The sequence below is a fragment of the Schistocerca serialis genome, chromosome 3 (genome assembly GCF_023864345.2).
Source record: "Schistocerca serialis cubense isolate TAMUIC-IGC-003099 chromosome 3, iqSchSeri2.2, whole genome shotgun sequence".
NCBI classification, from domain to species: Eukaryota; Metazoa; Arthropoda; class Insecta; order Orthoptera; family Acrididae; genus Schistocerca; species Schistocerca serialis.
This window is the reverse complement of record NC_064640.1, coordinates 496351608-496370711: the sequence shown is the minus strand read 5'-3', so window position 1 is coordinate 496370711 and position 19104 is coordinate 496351608. Positions and strand designations below refer to the sequence as shown.

The window sequence follows — 19104 nt, the reverse complement described above, 5'->3', positions numbered from 1 at the left end:
TTCATGTCTGTCATGGCAACAATAACACATTCACTACACTGTTCATAGTAGCTTACCTGCATTCATGTTTTCTTATTCATCATTAAAGCTACTCCTGCATTACCCCTATTGATTTTGTATTTATAACCCTGTATTCACCAGACCAGAAGTCCTGTTCCTCCTGCCGCAATCCTTCACTAATTCTTGTTATATATAACGTTAAGGTATCCATTTCCATTCTTAACTTTTCTAACTTACCTGCCGAATTTAAGAATCTAACATTTCATACTCCAATTCATAGAATGCTAGTTTTGTTGGCATCATCCTCCTGAGTAGTCCTCCACATGGAGATCTGGATGGGGGATTATTTTACCTCTGAATATTTTACCTAAGAAGATCCCATCATCATTTAACCATACAGTAGAGCAGCATGTCCTTGGGAAAAATTATGGCTGCAGTTTCCTCTTGCTTTCAGCCATTCAGTACCGGCACAGCAAGGCTGTTTTGGTCCATATTACAAGATCATATCAGTCAATCATCCAGACTGTCGCCCCTGCAACTACTGAATCCTGCCGCTCTTCGGGAACCATATGTTTGTCTTGCCTCTCAACAGATACCCCTATGTTTTGTCTGCATGTACATTATAGCTGTCTGTATCTCTGAGACATGCAAGCCTCCCCACCAGATCCATGGTTCTTGGATGTGTGTGTGTGTGTGTGTGTGTGTGTGTGTGTGTGTGTGTGTGTGTGTGTGTGTGTGTTTTATCTCCCTCAAAAGTGATCAAAGGTGGAGACCCCTAGAGAAAATGGACAATACAATTCCTTTCCATTACATATGTTCCAAAGACTGTGTAGTGATTTGGGTGAGGTCATGCCTAAAGAAAATTAATGTTTGAGCAAATTAGAGTTTAATATGATACTGTAAATTCTTGGATTACTTAAAAGTGTTGATTTGGTTGTTTGATGGTGTTGTGAATGTTGTGCATTTTTTGTAAGTAACACTGAAAGTATTTAAAGTCATGTAATGAAAAATAATAAATATTGTTATAGTTTCTGCATCTAAATCTGGTATTCTTTCTGTGTGAAATGATCCGATTGATATTAACACTTTGGCATTTACTTCCAACTGACAATACTAGTAGTTTTGTCAGAATTTAATGATGACTTTCATACCACCTACTTTCTGAACACTGTCCTGGATAACCTGAGAGGATAATTTCTTCTTCTATACACACTTCACAGTTGCCGTGATTTCTTACTGTTGACAGGTACTATACTATAAAAATAGCAATCACACTAGTTTCTATTTATCAGTGACATTTTGAGATAAAACGTCTAATGGTGGCTATCATTTTTGTGTTTGGCAAGATTTTTGTTTTAATTTTTATTTCTTTATTCCAGGTACTGTAATCCTATTTTTTATATGTGTATTGTTGAGCTATACTGCAATACAATGCTCAGTAGCTGACATTGTTTTTCATAATTGAGAATTGTCTACCTGTATTTGCTCAGTGTACAGTTCAAAGATAAAATATTTGGTAATTGTATTTTTCTCATGTTGAGATTTAAGTAACTTCCTCTAATATAGTTTCAGATTCAAATTTTATTGTTCACATCAATTTACTTTTATCATATTTTAGGTTTCAAGATGAAAAAACGAGTAGGTGAAATAGAAGAATTTGCGTTTGGTGTCTTACCTCCAACAAGTGAATCTGAAACACAGGTCAGACAACTTCATATTACCATAGCGATATCTGGATGGCTGACAGATTTAGAATCTGACAACTTCACTCGGCCATGGCAATCCTTGTTTTGCTCTCGAGAGCAATATTATCTCAGATATGAATCATCATACCTGCTGGAGCTGGGTCAGGCCTTAGATTACATCCTCAGTTTTGCTGTTTCAATGGCAGCACAAGAAGCCCTCAAATACACAGTACTCTCTGGTAAGTTGCTGATACTGTTACTGGTAGTGTTATGAGTCTCAGAGTAATAATCTGATGATTTTGTCTTTTGTATGTTAAAGGTTAAACTGTGATGGAGTTTTGAAACATACATTCAGTTACACTCTTGTTCCCTGCAAAACTTAACCAAGTTCTCTGTCTTTCGTCAGAAGAAGTTACTGTAATCCCTTGTATTTTTCTGTGGTGGGGGGGCATTAGGAATAACAGTTGGTACCCACTAGGTGACCCTATTGCAAGCATACTGCACATGTGAAAGGTACATGGCCACCGTTGCCCGTGGGTGCTTGGCCAGGGCAATACAGACGTGGGCTATGGCCAGGCTGCTCGACTGCCCATGCGTTAGCTGTTCGCCGACCCCTGCCCATGGACAGCCACTGTGAGCTAATACAGCCTGTGATGTGGGGTGTATACACTAATCGGTGATTGAACAGGGTGTATATGACCCGGGAGATCCGGGAAAAACCCGGGAATTTTTTCGTCTGGGAGAAAACCGGGAAAAACCCGGGAATTTTTTAGAATTCTGGGAAGTTTTCATTGTTTTTGTTTTCCATTAAATTTTTGTAATTTTGACTGGCAAGAACTGATACTCTAACAAAGGATATTACTGTATACCGCTATTTCAGAATAATACTGCAACTATAAAACAGGAACGAGAGAAAAAAATGAAAATAAAAGTTAAATTGCAAAGGAAATGCACCATATACAGCAACAAAACACAGTGCTCATACAAGCATCTGCCAACAGCAAAATATGTCAAAGGCTTTAGGAAGGCGCGACCGTTATGGTCGCAGGTTCGAATCCTGTCTCGGGCATGGATGTGTGTGATGTCCTTAGGTTAGTTAGGTTTAAGTAGCTCTAAGTTCTAGGGGACTGATGACCTCAGAAGTTAAGTCCCATAGTGCTCAGAGCCATTTGAACCATTTTTTTGCTTTAGGAAGACTATGCAATGTTCCGTAACAACAAATTGCCTCCGATGAGTGTGACATCACAACTGTTTACATTAGATTTGGTTTAGCAGTTACGAGCATGCGCAGTTGAGTAGTACCTTCTCCCGCTTCTGGCTACAGAAATGTGGCTGTTGGCTGTGTAAGCAGTCGCAACAAGCAGCTAGATGCTACTGGGAAAAATTTTACTGGGGCGCCCAAGGTGCCAGATTCTTGCATGCGCAGCAGGCCCAGTTGTAGGAGAGGGGTGGGGGACAAATTAATAGTATTGAGGGAAAAAACCTTGTTTCACAAAGCGACTAGCATCCAGCGCAACTTAGTGTATCGCTTATTCATATGACTTTGAAACGCATCCCTGTCGGTTTTTGAACATTTTTGAACACATTCTAAGTTGATTTCCGAATGAATCGTAAGTTGATTTGTGAATGTGTGCATAGTGTACATGATGTCTCTGTCAGGGGAATTCTCGTTGCATGCAGAAACAAACTTTCCTACAGACCAAAGGGGCTATACAAACTACAGGAGTGGAAATAAACGAATAACACGTAAGAAAGGTTACGTATTACCTTTTCGGTGTATCTAAGAAAATGAAATTTTGACAGAAAATTGTTGGCCAGATTGCTATACCAGTAAGGGCCAGTTGTACAGTCCCTGGCTAGCAGCCTCTTTAAATTCTATTCTGGAAGAAGCGCAGAAAACGCGTTGTACGAACATCTAGCAACCCCTAACCGGAGAATAATTGCGGGATAACTAAACCGGTGATTCTGGCAGAGTTAGTGGAGTTAACCTGCGAATAAGCTTTGACATTGGCAGGAATACTTACAGAATTAGTGATAACAAGACTGTTTGTTAGAACGAGGAAGGAGAAGAAACGGGGACATCACATAAATTATGGAACAATATGACGATTCCAAGTTTGTATAAAAATTTCATACCACTACTTTTCGATCTCATACTTGAGTAACTGGAGCGTATGAATGAAATGTGAAACTGTTTCCTAACATAAGGGTTTTAGATTGTAGTAGGCCTAATAGGCGTTTGATATTGGTATTTTGTGCATTATACTCTGTTGTTACAAAAAAGACCTTTTGTGCCAAAACAGTCTCGTTTATTTGGTGTGTATTACAATTGTTGCAGTATTAGAAAGACCTATTTTGTTTTATCTAGCAGAGTGTGACAAAATAGACGCAATCAGTTCGGTAAACCACACCAGTCTTGGATCCTATTTGCATTAACAGCTTTTTCAGTATGAGACAATGACATTTTGACTTTTTATGTAGCAAAACATTTGATGAACTTTGATGAGGTAATAGATTCTTCTGCAGAAAGGAAAGCACGCCATGTAAAGCTGTAGCAAGATTAGAGAGAAAAAAATTCTAGGAGCTAAGGATTGAAGAAATGTATATTGTCTTGCATGTCTCATGTCTTTACTGGGTTTATGTATCCTATATTTAATTTTATGTCACACAAAGCAGCAAGTTATTAGCTGATAGGGAATAAAGAGTGCAAATTTTCAGAAGAGTTCTCCCCCCCCCCCCCCCCCCCCACCTGTCTGGCAGTCAAGCATTAATTGCTTTGTGCTTTGCAGAACAATGAAGTTATTTTTGTCGTTTTGCTAAGGAAATTTTATTTTTAATTCCACACCCTGTTCGATGAATTTCAAGTGCACATTTTCAACTTCTAGCACATGTGGCATTATGCCAGAATAAAGAACCAAACATGAGATAACACAGTACTGGTACTCCAAGAAAATTTACATCCCGAAAACCACATTGAAAATGTTAATATCAGATAGTGGCCTACTTAACTGGGAATCTGGACATACAAAAGTACACTTTAAATGTGCACATTTTAGTATGGGTCTCAAAATTCCGATGCTCTTGGAGTATCCTCTGATGTCTTGTTTCTTCTATGACATAATGTACGATCTTTTAATGTTTTACACGTACGAACATACGGGCTTCCTACGACATCGTAGCTGTGCGAGCGCAGTGACGCCTGTCATCTGGTGCTCTCTGGCAACTGCGGAAATGAACCTATTTCTAGCAGGTCACAGGAAAATATTCCGAATGGTGGTTTAAAAAGCGTTACCATCAAAGTACCATTCTGGCAGTTACAACGGAGCTATGTGCGATAATGTACGATGAATTTCTTAAATCACAAAGTGTTTGACTCTCATTTAAAAATCAACTCTTTGATGACGAGCCATTTAGATGAATTTCGAGACCAGAAGATCAGGCATTTAAGCCGTTATTAAAAATTTTACGATCACATTTGTGTGATATATCTTAAATTGTAATACGCACATAAAAGACCAACATTGTATGTGAAAGCTTAGCTTCTCTTGCAGCGTATTAATCATACAGACCAATATTATATGTGAAGGCTTTGTGTTTCGTGCAGCAACACTATGTATATTAATTTAAACATTAATTTTTTGTGTTTGTGCTACTTAACAGTGACGTTGCTATTGTCTGACTACATCACGTGTCCTAAGCTCTGAATACTCGCTGTCATCGGCTGGCGAGATCACGTGACATGAGCTGTGACTGACTTACAAAAGCGCATCGCAATCTCGATTTCAGTTGCTTCCGAAAGTAACATGCGGTGTTTGGTGGAACTTGAATTTATACTTTCGTAATAAGAAAATATGCAACGTACATATTGCTGCACATCAAAGTTCTTTCCAAAACTCGTTTTTTGTCCCCTGTGTTTAGTATTATAAAGCGCCGTGAAATTCTACTCCTGTGTATAAAACCATAATCACTCAAAGGACTTATACAATTCCGAGAGAAAATGTACTGTCAGTTAACAGGGAAAAAGTGTATTTTTAACCGGGAAATCCGGGAATTTTTTTTCCTTGTCCACGTATACACCCTGTTGAATTACTCACCTAATGTTGAAATAGGTTATTGTGGCATGGGCTCTACAAGACACTGTAACCTTTTAACAGCTGCCCCTTGTTGATAGATCCCAGCAGGATTGGAGATGTACACATGTGTAGCAAGGAATCTAGATGCATTCATTGGGAGTTACATTAGAGCTCCATTAAAAGTTCTTTCAAAGATATCAAGTGTTTAGCAAACTAAAGTGGCACAGTCGGTTTGGAATAATGTGGTGGTATGTTATCTGTGCATACCTCATTGGAATATGGTAGATAAACAAATGAGTCACATCGTCATCATTTGACTCTGTGGGGGAAACGGTTGAAATACCAGCAATAACACTGGCTTACTGCCGCTAGCTTAAATTTCTACCTGCTGACAAGAAGGATCCATTCCCCTGTGCCCTTTTTCATTTAATGATACCATAATATATTCCAGCTAATTTGTCCAGGACACATTTTACCATGCCCATGGTTTTTCTAGTAATGTTTCTGTGCCCATGTTTATTTCTGTATCTTCTCATGTGTGATTTGGAGGTATATTCATGTAGGACATGACCTAATTAATTGGACGTGTCTCCTGCGATGGTTTTTAAAACAAGACTATGGCTAATTTCTTCACTGGCTTACTATAACCTGAGCTTGTGCTCCAGTTCTAGTGGCGTCAAAATTGTGAAGGTATTAAACTCTTCACTTACTTACCAGCATGCAGGCTTGTCTATGTCATAATGAAGAGATATGGTATGGCTGCTCATATTTGTCAAAATGATCTGAGCATATGGTGTATGTAACCAAAGGTGACTTCTGTCATTCACACATTTCTTGACCAGAGCAGTAGATCCTGGAAATAGAGGTAACAATTGAAGACATAGATACACTCAAATGCATTGACATTTTTATGTCTTGCCCTTTGTGTTTCTGCTTGTCCATCTGGTGGTCAGTGTAAGGTCTGAAAGTATCATGGTCAAATCCCCAGCCAAGCTGATTCTCATAATGAACCTTTCACTCTCTGGGAACTGCTTCAGGCTCTTACCTCATCTTATAATATGGCCACAGGCCCTGATTCAGTTCATATTTAGATGATCCAACACCTGAATGCTACTAAAAGACGACTACTCAGTGTCTTGTTTTTATTTGGCTTGAAGGGTGTTCCCTTCACAATAGTGTAATATTGTCATCCCAAATCTTGAGTTAGGCAAAAACACTACATCTCTCAACAATTAGTGTCACCAATGTATTCTGCAAGCTATTTGAAAGGATGGGTGCTGGCAGGCTATGCTGCATTCACGAGTCTCTGGCTCAGGGCCTTTTGACCCCCTACCAGTGTAATTTCCAGGATGGATGAGCCCCAACTGATCATCCAGTCTGGTTGGAAACAGTAATATGGCATGCTTTTTGTAAATGCCAAAATCTCATTGCAGTCTTTTTTGGCCTACATAAGGCATGAGACACTGCTTGGTGCCATCACATTTTACTTACTTTCCATGACTGGTGCTTTCGAGACTCCCCACAAATATTTATTCGTCAGTATTTATTCTACTGGTTGTTCTGGGTTCGAGTTGGTACGTCACTCAGCTCTCCATGATTAAAGGAGAATAGTGTCCCACAGGGCACTGTCCTGAGTGTCCTCATTGCCATCAATGGGCTAATGACCTCTGGTGGGCCATTGGTTACCCCTGGACTGTATGTCACTGACTTTTGCATTTGGTACAGCTCCTGCTCAGTAACCTTGGCTGAATGCTAGCTCCAAGGCGCCATTCATAGGGCATCTGTATGGACCCTTTGCCATGGTTTCCAGTTCTCTCCACCAAAAAACATGGGTTATGCATTTCTGTCGCTGTACCACAGTTCACCCTGACCCAGAATTCTACTTGAGTACCCAGCACTTCGAAGTTGCCATACAATCTTGGATTTCTGGGCCTCCTCCTTGATAAAAAGCTCTCTTGGCTGCCCCATATTCATCAACTGAAGACAAGTTGCATGTGTAAGCTTAATGTCCTCTGCTTCCTTGTGTACTTCTCTTGAGGTTCAGATTGTGCTACTCTTCTCCGTCTTTACTAGGTCCTGGTCTCATCTCGAGTGGTTGCCAGGCTTATGCCTTGGCTGTGCCTTAAGCTTTGAAATTGTTATATGCAGTCCATCATTGTGGAGTTAATCTGACCACTGGTGCCTTCTGGACTAGTGCCATAGTAAGTCTCCTTGCTGAAGTGGGAATCTTCCCTCTTCAGTTTCAATAGTACCAACTCTTAATATTCTATGCAGTTGCCATTCTACAATTCCCCTATGGTCCAACATACCCCGTTCTTTTTCCATACAAGGGCAACTGACCTCCTGATACGTGCCCTTTGGTGAGATTACCAGTTGGAATGTGCCACGCAGCTTTCTGCCAGTGATCTCCACCTCTCCTCCTCTCTTCTCAAAAAGGTACTCCCTGTGTTTTCTCATGCAGTCCTGCCCCCCTTGATTGGTGACCAAGCCATGAACTAGGACTGATTTATTTCCAGGTCCATAAATATCAGTCGCTCCTCCTCCTCCTCCTCCTCCTCCTCCTCCTCCTCCTCCTCCTCCTCCTCTTCCCCCCCCCCCCCCCCCAATGACTTCTTGACATTCATTACATTCAGCTCTTCAGGAGTTTCAGGAATTCTTCTATCTTTTACACTGATGGCTCTAAAACTAGGGATAAGACGGGATGTAGTTTAGCTGATAGCTATTAACAGAGCTCTTCACTTTTTTAAATGGATCTCACTCAACCACTTTTTTATATGTAGTGACTTTACTCTTGTCAGCCTGTGGTCTCTGCTGTTCACAATCGTCTCACTGAGCTTAGCCATTCTGACTGCTCAGCTCAGTTGTCTCTCTCTGGATCCCACATCATGTGAGTATCCCCAGGAACGAACAGGCCGACTGTTTGGCTAGAGGACCGATTAATCACCCCCATTTGCTTCGCCAGTTCCAGGTATGGATTTATGGGTACGAGTAAGACCTCTGCTCACTTGGAGATGGAATGATATCTGGTTGGCTCTGCCCCCTGTAATAAACTCTGTACTATCAAAGAGACTACTGCTGCATGGTACTTTTCTTCTGTTCCTCCCAGAATGAATCCACCATCCTATGTTGCCACAACATCAGTCAAACCAGGCTAATCCATAGTTTTATTTCATGTAATGAGCCACACCAACATTGTAGTTGTGGAGCCTTACAGACAGTAGCTCATATCCTGCTGGAATGCCTCTTTCTTCTCTTCCTCCATGCTGAGGATGACTTTCAAAATTCTTTGCTTAAAATATTGACAGCTCATTCACAGACAGTTGAGCTGGTTCTGCATCTTCCGCTTGAAAGTGAGCTCTATTTTGAGCTATAACAGGGCATATATGCCTTGGAACAGCTGGGATATCCACAAAAAAACCAGGAATATTGTCATCCTGGAGAAAATCAGCAAAAACCCGAGAATTTTTTAGGATTCTGGCAATTTTTCATTGTTTTAGTTTTCAGTTAGATTGTAATATTTGCTGATAAGAACTGAAACACTAACAAAGAATTTTACTTTAGCCAACTTCTGCAGATTAAAACTGCAACAATAAAACATAAACGAGAGGAAAACACCAAAAATTGAACTTAAATTGCAAAGAAAATGCACCATTTACAACAAAATACAGTGCACAAACAAGTGTCTGCCAACAGCAAAATGTGTCAAAGGCTTTAGGACGAAACCTATGCAATACTTCATAACAACAAACTGCTTTTGATGTGCGTGACATCACAACTGTTTACATTAGTTTCATTTGATCAGTTGCCAGTGTGCTCACGTGCATTCCCAGAGCTGAATTCACATATGAGCAGTTCCTCCTCCTGCTTGTGCTACTTAAGTGTGGCTGTTGGCTGTTTGAGCAGTAGCAACAAGCAGCCAGATGCTAGCCAGAAAAGATTTTCTAGTGCACCCAAGCTGCCAGATTTGTGCAGGCTCAGAGCAGTCTGTGTTGTTGTTGGGGAGGACAGGGGGGGGGGGTTTCGCAACGTGACGTGTGTTAACGTTTCATGATTTTGGATTTTGCTGTCTTCATTTACAGTTCACATATCAAAGGAAAACAAAATGGATTTCTGTGGATGGAAGCTATCAAGCGAATTAAAATGTATTCACGTAATTACAGAAGACTAAAATATAATATAAGTTTCAGTTTTCTTATTTTATTTCCACGTTATTGGCAATTGAACATTAATCGTCTTTCAAAAAATGTAGATATTTATGTTGGCTTGGTAAAGAAATTTTGCTTTTATTAATATTTTTTGCACAAGCAGCCAATTTATTTTAAATGATGTGTTTTGTAACACACTATAGGCTAGTTTCACCTGTTTGCTGAATTTCAAATGCACATTTTCATCTTCTGGCATGTATGCCATAATACCATAATAAAGAACCAAACATGAGATAATACAGTACCTTTATTCCAAGAAAATTTTCTTTCTGAAACCACACTGAAAAGTTTAATATCAGGTAATGGCCTACTTCAGTCTAAATCTGGTCATATGATTGTGCACTTTGAGCCGAATTATGCAGTTTAGTATGGTTTATGAAATTTTGATGCCCTTGGAGTACTTTGATGGTCTGTTTCTGTTATGACATAATGTTAGATTTTTTGGTTCTATATACCTACGAACATATGTAAATGTTCACTTGAAGATGACTAAGCATGCAAATTTCGACATTAGTATTGAATAAAATATTTTGTGTCAGATATATTGATAGCTTTTGGAGAAATTTACAAATCCGCCTTTCATGAAACACAATGTTTTTCAATAACAAGACGCGTTTCAACCCTTGTCAGGCCCCTCCTCTGGGCTTGATGTTACTTCTTAATTGGTGTTGTTTACTTCTAAAATTTACAGAACGCCATTCTTTGGTAAGTTTTAGACTGACAGCTGCACGTGTTTTATCATTATAACTCCCCACAAGGCTTTATATTTACTCCTGGAGTACAAAGTAAAAAGCCAGTTTCTTGACTTCACAGATAACCTTGTTAATTTTTATACCATTTGAAAAAGTCATGAAAAATTTACTGTCTCTAATTCTGGTATATACAAACAATTGTTCTTTTTTATTCTTACAAAAAATTTGTTTCCTTCTTACTAGCTTTCTGCAGTGCTGTGTTTATGTAAACCTGATTTGAAATGCTAGATAACAGCATTACAGAGTACAAATAAAAAAAAATAAAGAAAATAAAAAAAAGATGAGTCACCACATAGCAAAATATTAGGGTACCTTCGAGAGTTGTAGAGTCTAGTTTTTAAATGAATATTATGCCAAGGACTGCTTTCTTATTTTACATTCCTTATCTAGATAGGATATGATAAAACAATTACACTAAGTACAATAACTTTGTATGCGCTCTCAGAACGTGGTCATGTGATGCCCCACTACACACGAAATTCCAAACAGAAATGTGACAAAAAGCACATGAGCAGGGCAAACATCAGGCACATTCTTCTTACGTCATTGTAGCTGCACATGCGCAGTAATGTTTGTTTTACAGCACTCTGGCAACTGTTCAAACAAACCTATTTGTAACAGGTCATTGGAAAATATTGTGAATGGTGGTTTGAGAGGCATTACTTTCAAAGATGAATTATGTTACATGTGAGAATGTGTGATGTATTTATAAAAGCACAGAGCATTTGACTGTCATTCAAAACTTAACCCTTTGAGGACCAGCCACTTATAAAATGTCAGACCCAGAAGACTAGTCATTTATTTAAAATTTTACTGGCACATTTGTGTTTGACATATCTTAAAGGGTAACACATACAAAAAGGACCAATATTAAATGTGAAAGCTTAGCTTTTCTTGTAGCTATACTGTATGCATATTAATTTAAACCATTAACTTTTCCTCTTTGTGTGTTTGCGCTACTTAACAGTGATGTTGCTATTGACTGGCAAGATCACATGAATGAACTATGATTGGATGACAAAGCACATCACAATCTTGATTCCTGTGCTTTTGGAAACTAATGTGCTGTATTTGGTGGAATTTGTATTTATACTTTTGTAATAAGAAAATACGCAGTGTACTTGTTGCTGCACATCAAAAAAGACATCATTTTTTGCTATGTTTCATTTCCTAAAGTGTCGGGAAGTTCTACACCGGTGTATAAAACCTTTACTATTCAAAAAACTGATAAAGTTTGCAGCTCCGAGGGAAAGTATACAATGACTTAACATGGGAAAAGTGTATTTTCACCCAGGAAAAAGAGTATTTTCACTCAGGAAAATGTGTATTTTCACCCGAAAAAAAGTATATTTTTAACCAGAAAATCCGAGAAAAATCTGGGATTCCTTTTTTATTTTTATTTTTTATTTTTTTATGTATACACCCTGCATAGGGTTTTAAGCTGGCTTCAAGGCAGAGTGGTGATGCTTGGAGTTTGGGCATCTCCTGCTGGAAGATTGGAAGATGGGTCTCGGGGACTCCCTGCCCTACCTCCTTGGCCAGTTTACTCTTTCATACTTATCTTATTGTGTTTTGATTGCTTTTCAGTGTGGTTTGTCTCCTTTTTTGTGCACCCTATTTGCTATTTTGTAGTTATTGCTCTGTTAAATAGTGGGTGCTCTTTAACCCGTTAACCACAGTGTAGCAGGGGTGTGATGCCTGTGGGTGGGATGACTCTCAATGCATGCCGAGCCTCGGGGATGCCCATCTTCTCTTCTCTTGGATTATTGACAGTCAACTGATGTCCATTACATTTTTAACCTTCTCACTTTAACTGTTCTGAATCTGCCGTCTTGAAGACATTCTTTCCTCTGTAACTGGCACATGTCAGATGCAGGGTGGTGCTTTTCTCGCCATTGGATGAGCCCTGGGAGACCCTCATCTGCTCTGATCTACATATCAGCCCAATCTGTACACTTCTCCATAAATTCTTTCTCACTGTGGCATCTGTAGTGCCTTTCAATGCATCAGTCTTACTGCTCCTATGTACTTTCAACATCAGAACAAGTACTTCACAGACATCTCTAATTACAGATGAGCCAGACTGATGACCTTGCTGTTTAGAACCTTAAGCCTGTCAACCAACCAACTATCTGTTGTCATTCAGCTGAATCTTTGACATAATTTGGAGGAATCTATTTCTGCTCAATAAATTTGGGCAGTAACTACAGGAGACACAAGAATATTGACTCCAGTGATGTATGATGGGCTTTTGGCTGATGCTCAAGTGGGAAATTATAACCAAGAACTTTTTTTTTATTTCCACATGTGTGACCCCTTTCCAACCAGATATTCTACGTACAGGAGTGAGCCGATCTGCACTTGTCAGTTACCTTGTCTTCTGTGTGACATAAAGATTAGTCTGTTCTTTGAAGCTCTCTTTTCAGTGTTATCAGGACTAATATTTTATGGTTCTACATTCATCACAGAATCATGTTCATTTCATGAGCCTGTGACAAAGGAAACTGTTTCATGGTTCAGAAAATGAAGAAACATCGGAAGAGGACATTAACAAGTAGTTCAACAAAAAATTTACCAAATCAAAACAAGAAATACTTACTTGAAGTTTGATGCAGTTATTTTTGTGCAAGTTCAGAATTGTCATCTGAATTGTCAATATCATCATTCTCACTGTTGTCCTTAACAAAACCTTGGTCCAATTCATGAAAAATTTCATTGTCTGTAAGACTGAATCAATAGCTGCCGTCGTACAGCAAGTTGCTTTTATATAACAAACACAGTCTACCAACTGCTTCAGAAAATATATTTCCACAATATATCAGCTGTTTCAGAAACAACATGTCCCTGACAACTCAGCGAAGACCTTCTGAGCCTGTCAGTTGTGTGATTTCGTATTTAAAAGCAGATGAAATTGTTCCCCAACAAATTATGGGATTGGCAGTTTTGAAATTTTTGTGTCCCATCAATTGACAGGATTAGCAGTGGAAGCTATAAAAAAATCTTTTGTTGGAGCAGGCATGTAAAATAATGAGAACCTAGAAGGATTGCAGTTTGAAACTTTCCAGCTAATAAAAACTGTGCACCGGCCTAGGACTCGAACCTGGAACTGTGCCTTTCATGGGCCATGCTCTTACTAACTGATTTATCCAGGTATGATGCATGATGTGCTCTCATAGCTTCACTTCTGCCATTACCTCTTTCTTGCTTTCCAAACTTCACAGCAGCTCTCCTGCATTTGTTGCAGGACTAGCATTCCTGCTGCAAAATGAAATATTTATTTTGGATACAATCCTCTAGGTTCTGCTTAGGCTGTTTCCCCACAGTAGGCTCCCAGGAGTGCTAATCCATGCAAGATATACAGGAGGGCTTCTATGAAGTTAGAAAAGTAGGAGACAGGAAATGAACCTGTGAGGGCAAGTCACAAGTTGTGCCTGAATAACTCAGTAGAAACATAACATGCGATTTTTAGCCAGCAGACATAATGGTACAAGAGATTGTGAGACAGAGGGTCTTGAAACTGGTCATGTGAGCAAATACACAAAAATGTGTGGCTGTGAGAGGATTTATTGAATGTGCTTCTGAACTACTTCAGGCACGGACCTTCAAGAACATCAAGATGAAAGAAAGATTATTATAACAAAGGATAGGAACGGAGCAGTCGGTCACAATTCCTCCTTCTATCTGTATATGTACTACTAAGAGTTTTCTGGATGGTAACTCATTCAAATGCACTGAAGATGGCTATTTATAGCTGAAATCTGGATATGCAAAAATAATAACAAAAAGAAAAAAACAGTGGGACTGTGACTGATTGCTGTGTTCCTGTCCTTTCTTAATTAATGTACAGTCACTGTGTATGAAGGTTCCTACAGAAAATTACTTCAAGATTTAGAAGCTTTTCATATACCAACTTTAACAGTAATTTTTATTTGTAATGTTAATGTTTGATAAGAAGAACGATCACCTTAGATAATGTTTTATATAACGTGTAATGTTATGATTTAGAATCAAGTATTTGATCACAACTCACTAGTCTCATGGCAGCAAAACATCTACACTCCTGGAAATTGAAATAAGAACACCGTGAATTCATTGTCCCAGGAAGGGGAAACTTTATTGACACATTCCTGGGGTCAGATACATCACATGATCACACTGACAGAACCACAGGCACATAGACACAGGCAACAGAGCATGCACAACGTCGGCACTAGTACAGTGTATATCCACCTTTCGCAGCAATGAAGGCTGCTATTCTCCCATGGAGACGATCGTAGAGATGCTGGATGTAGTCCTGTGGAACGGCTTGCCATGCCATTTCCACCTGGCGCCTCAGTTGGACCAGCGTTCGTGCTGGACGTGCAGACCGCGTGAGACGACTCTTCATCCAGTCCCAAACATGCTCAATAGGGGACAGATCCAGAGATCTTGCTGGCCAGGGTAGTTGACTTACACCTTCTAGAGCACGTTGGGTGGCACGGGATACATGCGGACGTGCATTGTCCTGTTGGAACAGCAAGTTCCCTTGCCGGTCTAGGAATGGTAGAACGATGGGTTCGATTACTGTTTGGATGTACCGTGCACTATTCAGTGTCCCCTCGACGATCACCAGTGGTGTACGGCCAGTGTAGGAGATCGCTCCCCACACCATGATGCCGGGTGTTGGCCCTGTGTGCCTCGGTCGTATGCAGTCCTGATTGTGGCGCTCACCTGCATGGCGCCAAACACGCATACGACCATCATTGCCACCAAGGCAGAAGCGACTCTCATCGCTGAAGACGACACATCTCCATTCGTCCCTCCATTCACGCCTGTCGCGACACCACTGGAGGCGGGCTGCACGATGTTGGGGCGTGAGCGGAAGACGGCCTAACGGTGTGCGGGACCGTAGCCCAGCTTCATGGAGACGGTTGCGAATGGTCCTCGCCGATACCCCAGGAGCAACAGTGTCCCTAATTTGCTGGGAAGTGGCGGTGCGGTCCCCTACGGCACTGCATAGGATCCTACGGTCTTGGCGTGCATCCGTGCGTCGCTGCGGTCCGGTCCCAGGTCGACGGGCACGTGCACCTTCCGCCGACCACTGGCGACAACATCGATGTACTGTGGAGACCTCACGCCCCACGTGTTGAGCATTTCGGCGGTATGTCCACCCGGCCTCCCGCATGCCCACTATACGCCCTCGCTCAAAGTCCGTCAACTGCACATACGGTTCACGTCCATGCTGTCACGGCATACTACCAGTGTTAAAGACTGCGATGGAGCTCCGTATGCCACGGCAAACTGGCTGACACTGACGGCGGCGGTGCACAAATGCTGCGCAGCTAGCGCCATTCGACGGCCAACACCGCGGTTCATGGTGTGTCCGCTGTGCCATGCGTGTGATCATTGCTTGTACAGCCCTCTCGCAGTGTCCGGAGCAAGTATGGTGGGTCTGACACACCGGTGTCAATGTGTTCTTTTTTCCATTTCCAGGAGTGTATATAAAAGTGTATAGACCTGAATGTGGCATCAGCACTTCAGTACAGTATTTGTACCTACATGTGACAAGGTTCTTTGCATCGGAAGATGCTGTGTTCTTATTCACACTGTTTATTTTGTGTAATTGTTACCAGTGTATCATTGAATATTCCAGTCTATATTTTTAACAGTGTCTGATAGTGTTCACTTGAAAAAATTGGTTATTTGGGAAGGGTATCTGAAATAATTACTTAACTTGGCATTGTAAGAAAGTTCACATTATTTCTTAAATTAATGATTTTCATGTAGGTAACGAAAAAAAAATTTTTCATTCATTCTGAATTTACCTGTCAGAATATTAAAATATTTTATGGTGCTTAATGTTTCAGGTATTATAACAGCAATTACGTGGCCAGCATCATTAGTGACTTTGGCATCAGTTATTGACAATCCATGGGGTGTGTGTTGTCGGCGCTCTGCTGAAGTGGGCAAACAACTGGCCGAAGTGCTGCTATCACATGAACAAGGCCAGAGGCCTGTTACACTAATTGGATACAGTCTGGGAGCCAGAGTTATATATTATTGTCTTCGGGTAAATATGAAATAGCTTTGAATTTTTCTCTTTAAAACTGAGCAATTCAAGTGTTATATTAGTAAACCAAGCCAATATCCTCTTTACATGGACAGTGTTTCTGTGCATAAATTCATTTTAGTTACTTACAATTTGACAGTGGAGGAGCTTTGAATTAGAATTTTAAAACCTGTAGTTTGTTAATAACAGGCTGCATTTCTTGTGAAAAGCTATTGAAATGTATATTGCAGAGAGCTGCGTGCACTTCTGAATGGTGCATAAGGAAGTGCCTGCAATATAAAAATTATCCTCTGCCTGTATTCCCTAAATGGAGCAGTTATTCCTTTTAAACACTTTCACGATGTCAACCATAAATCTCATAAGTGAATAGATGTACTCTTATTCCAGTGCAATAATCCCCAAGAATATTCTTTATCCCTGAACTAAAGTGTCCCAGTTATACCATATGACATCAAGAAATTAATGTATGCAAAGTAAACCATTGTCAGTGTATCTAGAAATATATGTAACCAGTTTTTTTTATTGCTGTTGAGATTATTTCACATGTGTATTTGGGGTTATTTAAGATAACCCCAAATACATGTGTGAAATAATCTCAACATATATAAAGTGCTATTTGTCATCATTAATGACAAAGAAAAAATTGCGTTGTATAAACGGAGATATGGATATTAATGAAATTTTGTTTTTTTTAATTTCAAAAAAGTGACAAAGTAACATAAGCTGAGATGAAAAACAAATGTGAAGATGACTTGCTCAGAAATTTTTAAAAGGAATCCTATTGAATATGTGCTGTGGTTTGTTTCTTTTGATGCAACGTAGATTATTTCATTCCATAAATGAAATCACTTTCACTTTCAAAGCAGTGGACAGTTGCTGGTGGTCCTGAACAAAAACAACAAAGTCAACTTCATCTGTGTGGAATATTAAGGTTGCCATGTTCAGGGCAGCAAAAAGCATTATTATCATTGATTACTTTGAATAGCATAACACAATAACTGGCAAATGGTATGAGAGCCTTCTGGCCCATCTATCTCACCTTTCATGCCTTTTACAGTGTGTGTTTTAACTTCATTATCTTATAATTTGACTCCTCTGACTGGAACTGTCCACTTTTAGTGGACTCTCTTTCTTCTGTGACTGCCTTGGGATCGTGGGAGTGATGACCTCACCATTTGGTCCCATAAACCCTCACAATTAATCATTAATCAATTCTGGGCCATCTAGATGGGGAAAAAAAATGATGGAGAGAGGCACAGATTGCAAGGAAAAAAAAAAAGAATCACATATCATGAGGACAATCCACTTGCCCTTAAAGGTTCTTTGACAGTGGTAAAAGTGAAATGTGAAATATGGATGTTGAGACATCCACCCTATGGAACAGATTTGACTCGCAATGACTTCCATCCATCCCTTGTCTAAAGAAATGAGTGTCTGAAAAATATCATATGTTGAATGAAGAGTTATGGAAGCAAAATACATATATTTTGCAGAACTTTAATGTGAAATGGCCACATAGGCTTAGTTGTAGGTAAAACAAATGGCAGGCAGCAATTCATGTGATGAATACTATGAAACTGCAGGATTTATACTATGAAACTGCAGATTATCTAAACAGAGGGGGCATATAAAACACTTGCGTGGCTCAAATGTGAGTACTGCTATAGAGCAGTGGTTCCATTTGTAATGGGACCCACCATCTTTCTCAAACACACACAAAAACCACTACAGTGACTACACAGCAATTAATAGTAATATAAAAGTTATATGTAGTATGAAACTGAACTATTATTATATTGCAAATTATTTGCTGTGTAAGAATTTTAAAAGTGGTGAAGGGAGCATTATTAAAGAAAAGAAACAATATTTTGTCCAATAAGAAATTTATTTCATACAAATTAAATGGTAAACTCAGTAAGATTTGTGGTATTGTTTAGTCTTGGTGTTAACGGTAGTTTCTGTTTCTGGATTGGGGCTTGTTAGTTTTAGGCATAAATCGTTTTCCATGCAAAGTCTGTTTGCATAATTTTTTTTTAAAATGAGACTAGAAAGTGAATGCTTGCATAAGTAATCAGCTGTGCATCCCATTAAGTCCTTCAAAGCTATATTTGCAAGCGCTTGATACTATCCCTTGATTTTGACCCAAAATGTGACTAGGCTTGAGTTTTTAAAGAAAATTTTCAGAGAAGAATCACACGATAGTTCCATCAGGGAGTCTTCCTCAGATGTTGACAGTTCTAGCTTCTTAAAGGTGTGCTCTACAGACAGATTTCTTATCGATAACTGTTTATCAGGCGTTCTTGGAACTTAACTGCTAAAACAAGGACCAATTTTAAGTAA

At 39.6% G+C, this 19104-nt stretch overlaps 1 protein-coding gene across 2 annotated transcripts in view; it reads left to right on the top strand.

Moving 5' to 3' along the window:
- LOC126469524 (transmembrane and coiled-coil domain-containing protein 4-like) overlaps positions 1 to 19104 on the top strand; it is a 124555-nt gene that overhangs the window by 51838 nt on the left and 53613 nt on the right. For both annotated transcript variants that reach the window (XM_050096643.1, XM_050096644.1), the window contains 2 exons: positions 1619 to 1924; positions 16562 to 16764. In XM_050096643.1, the coding sequence (XP_049952600.1) occupies positions 1619 to 1924; positions 16562 to 16764 (509 nt within the window). The remainder of the gene's footprint in view (positions 1 to 1618; positions 1925 to 16561; positions 16765 to 19104) is intronic.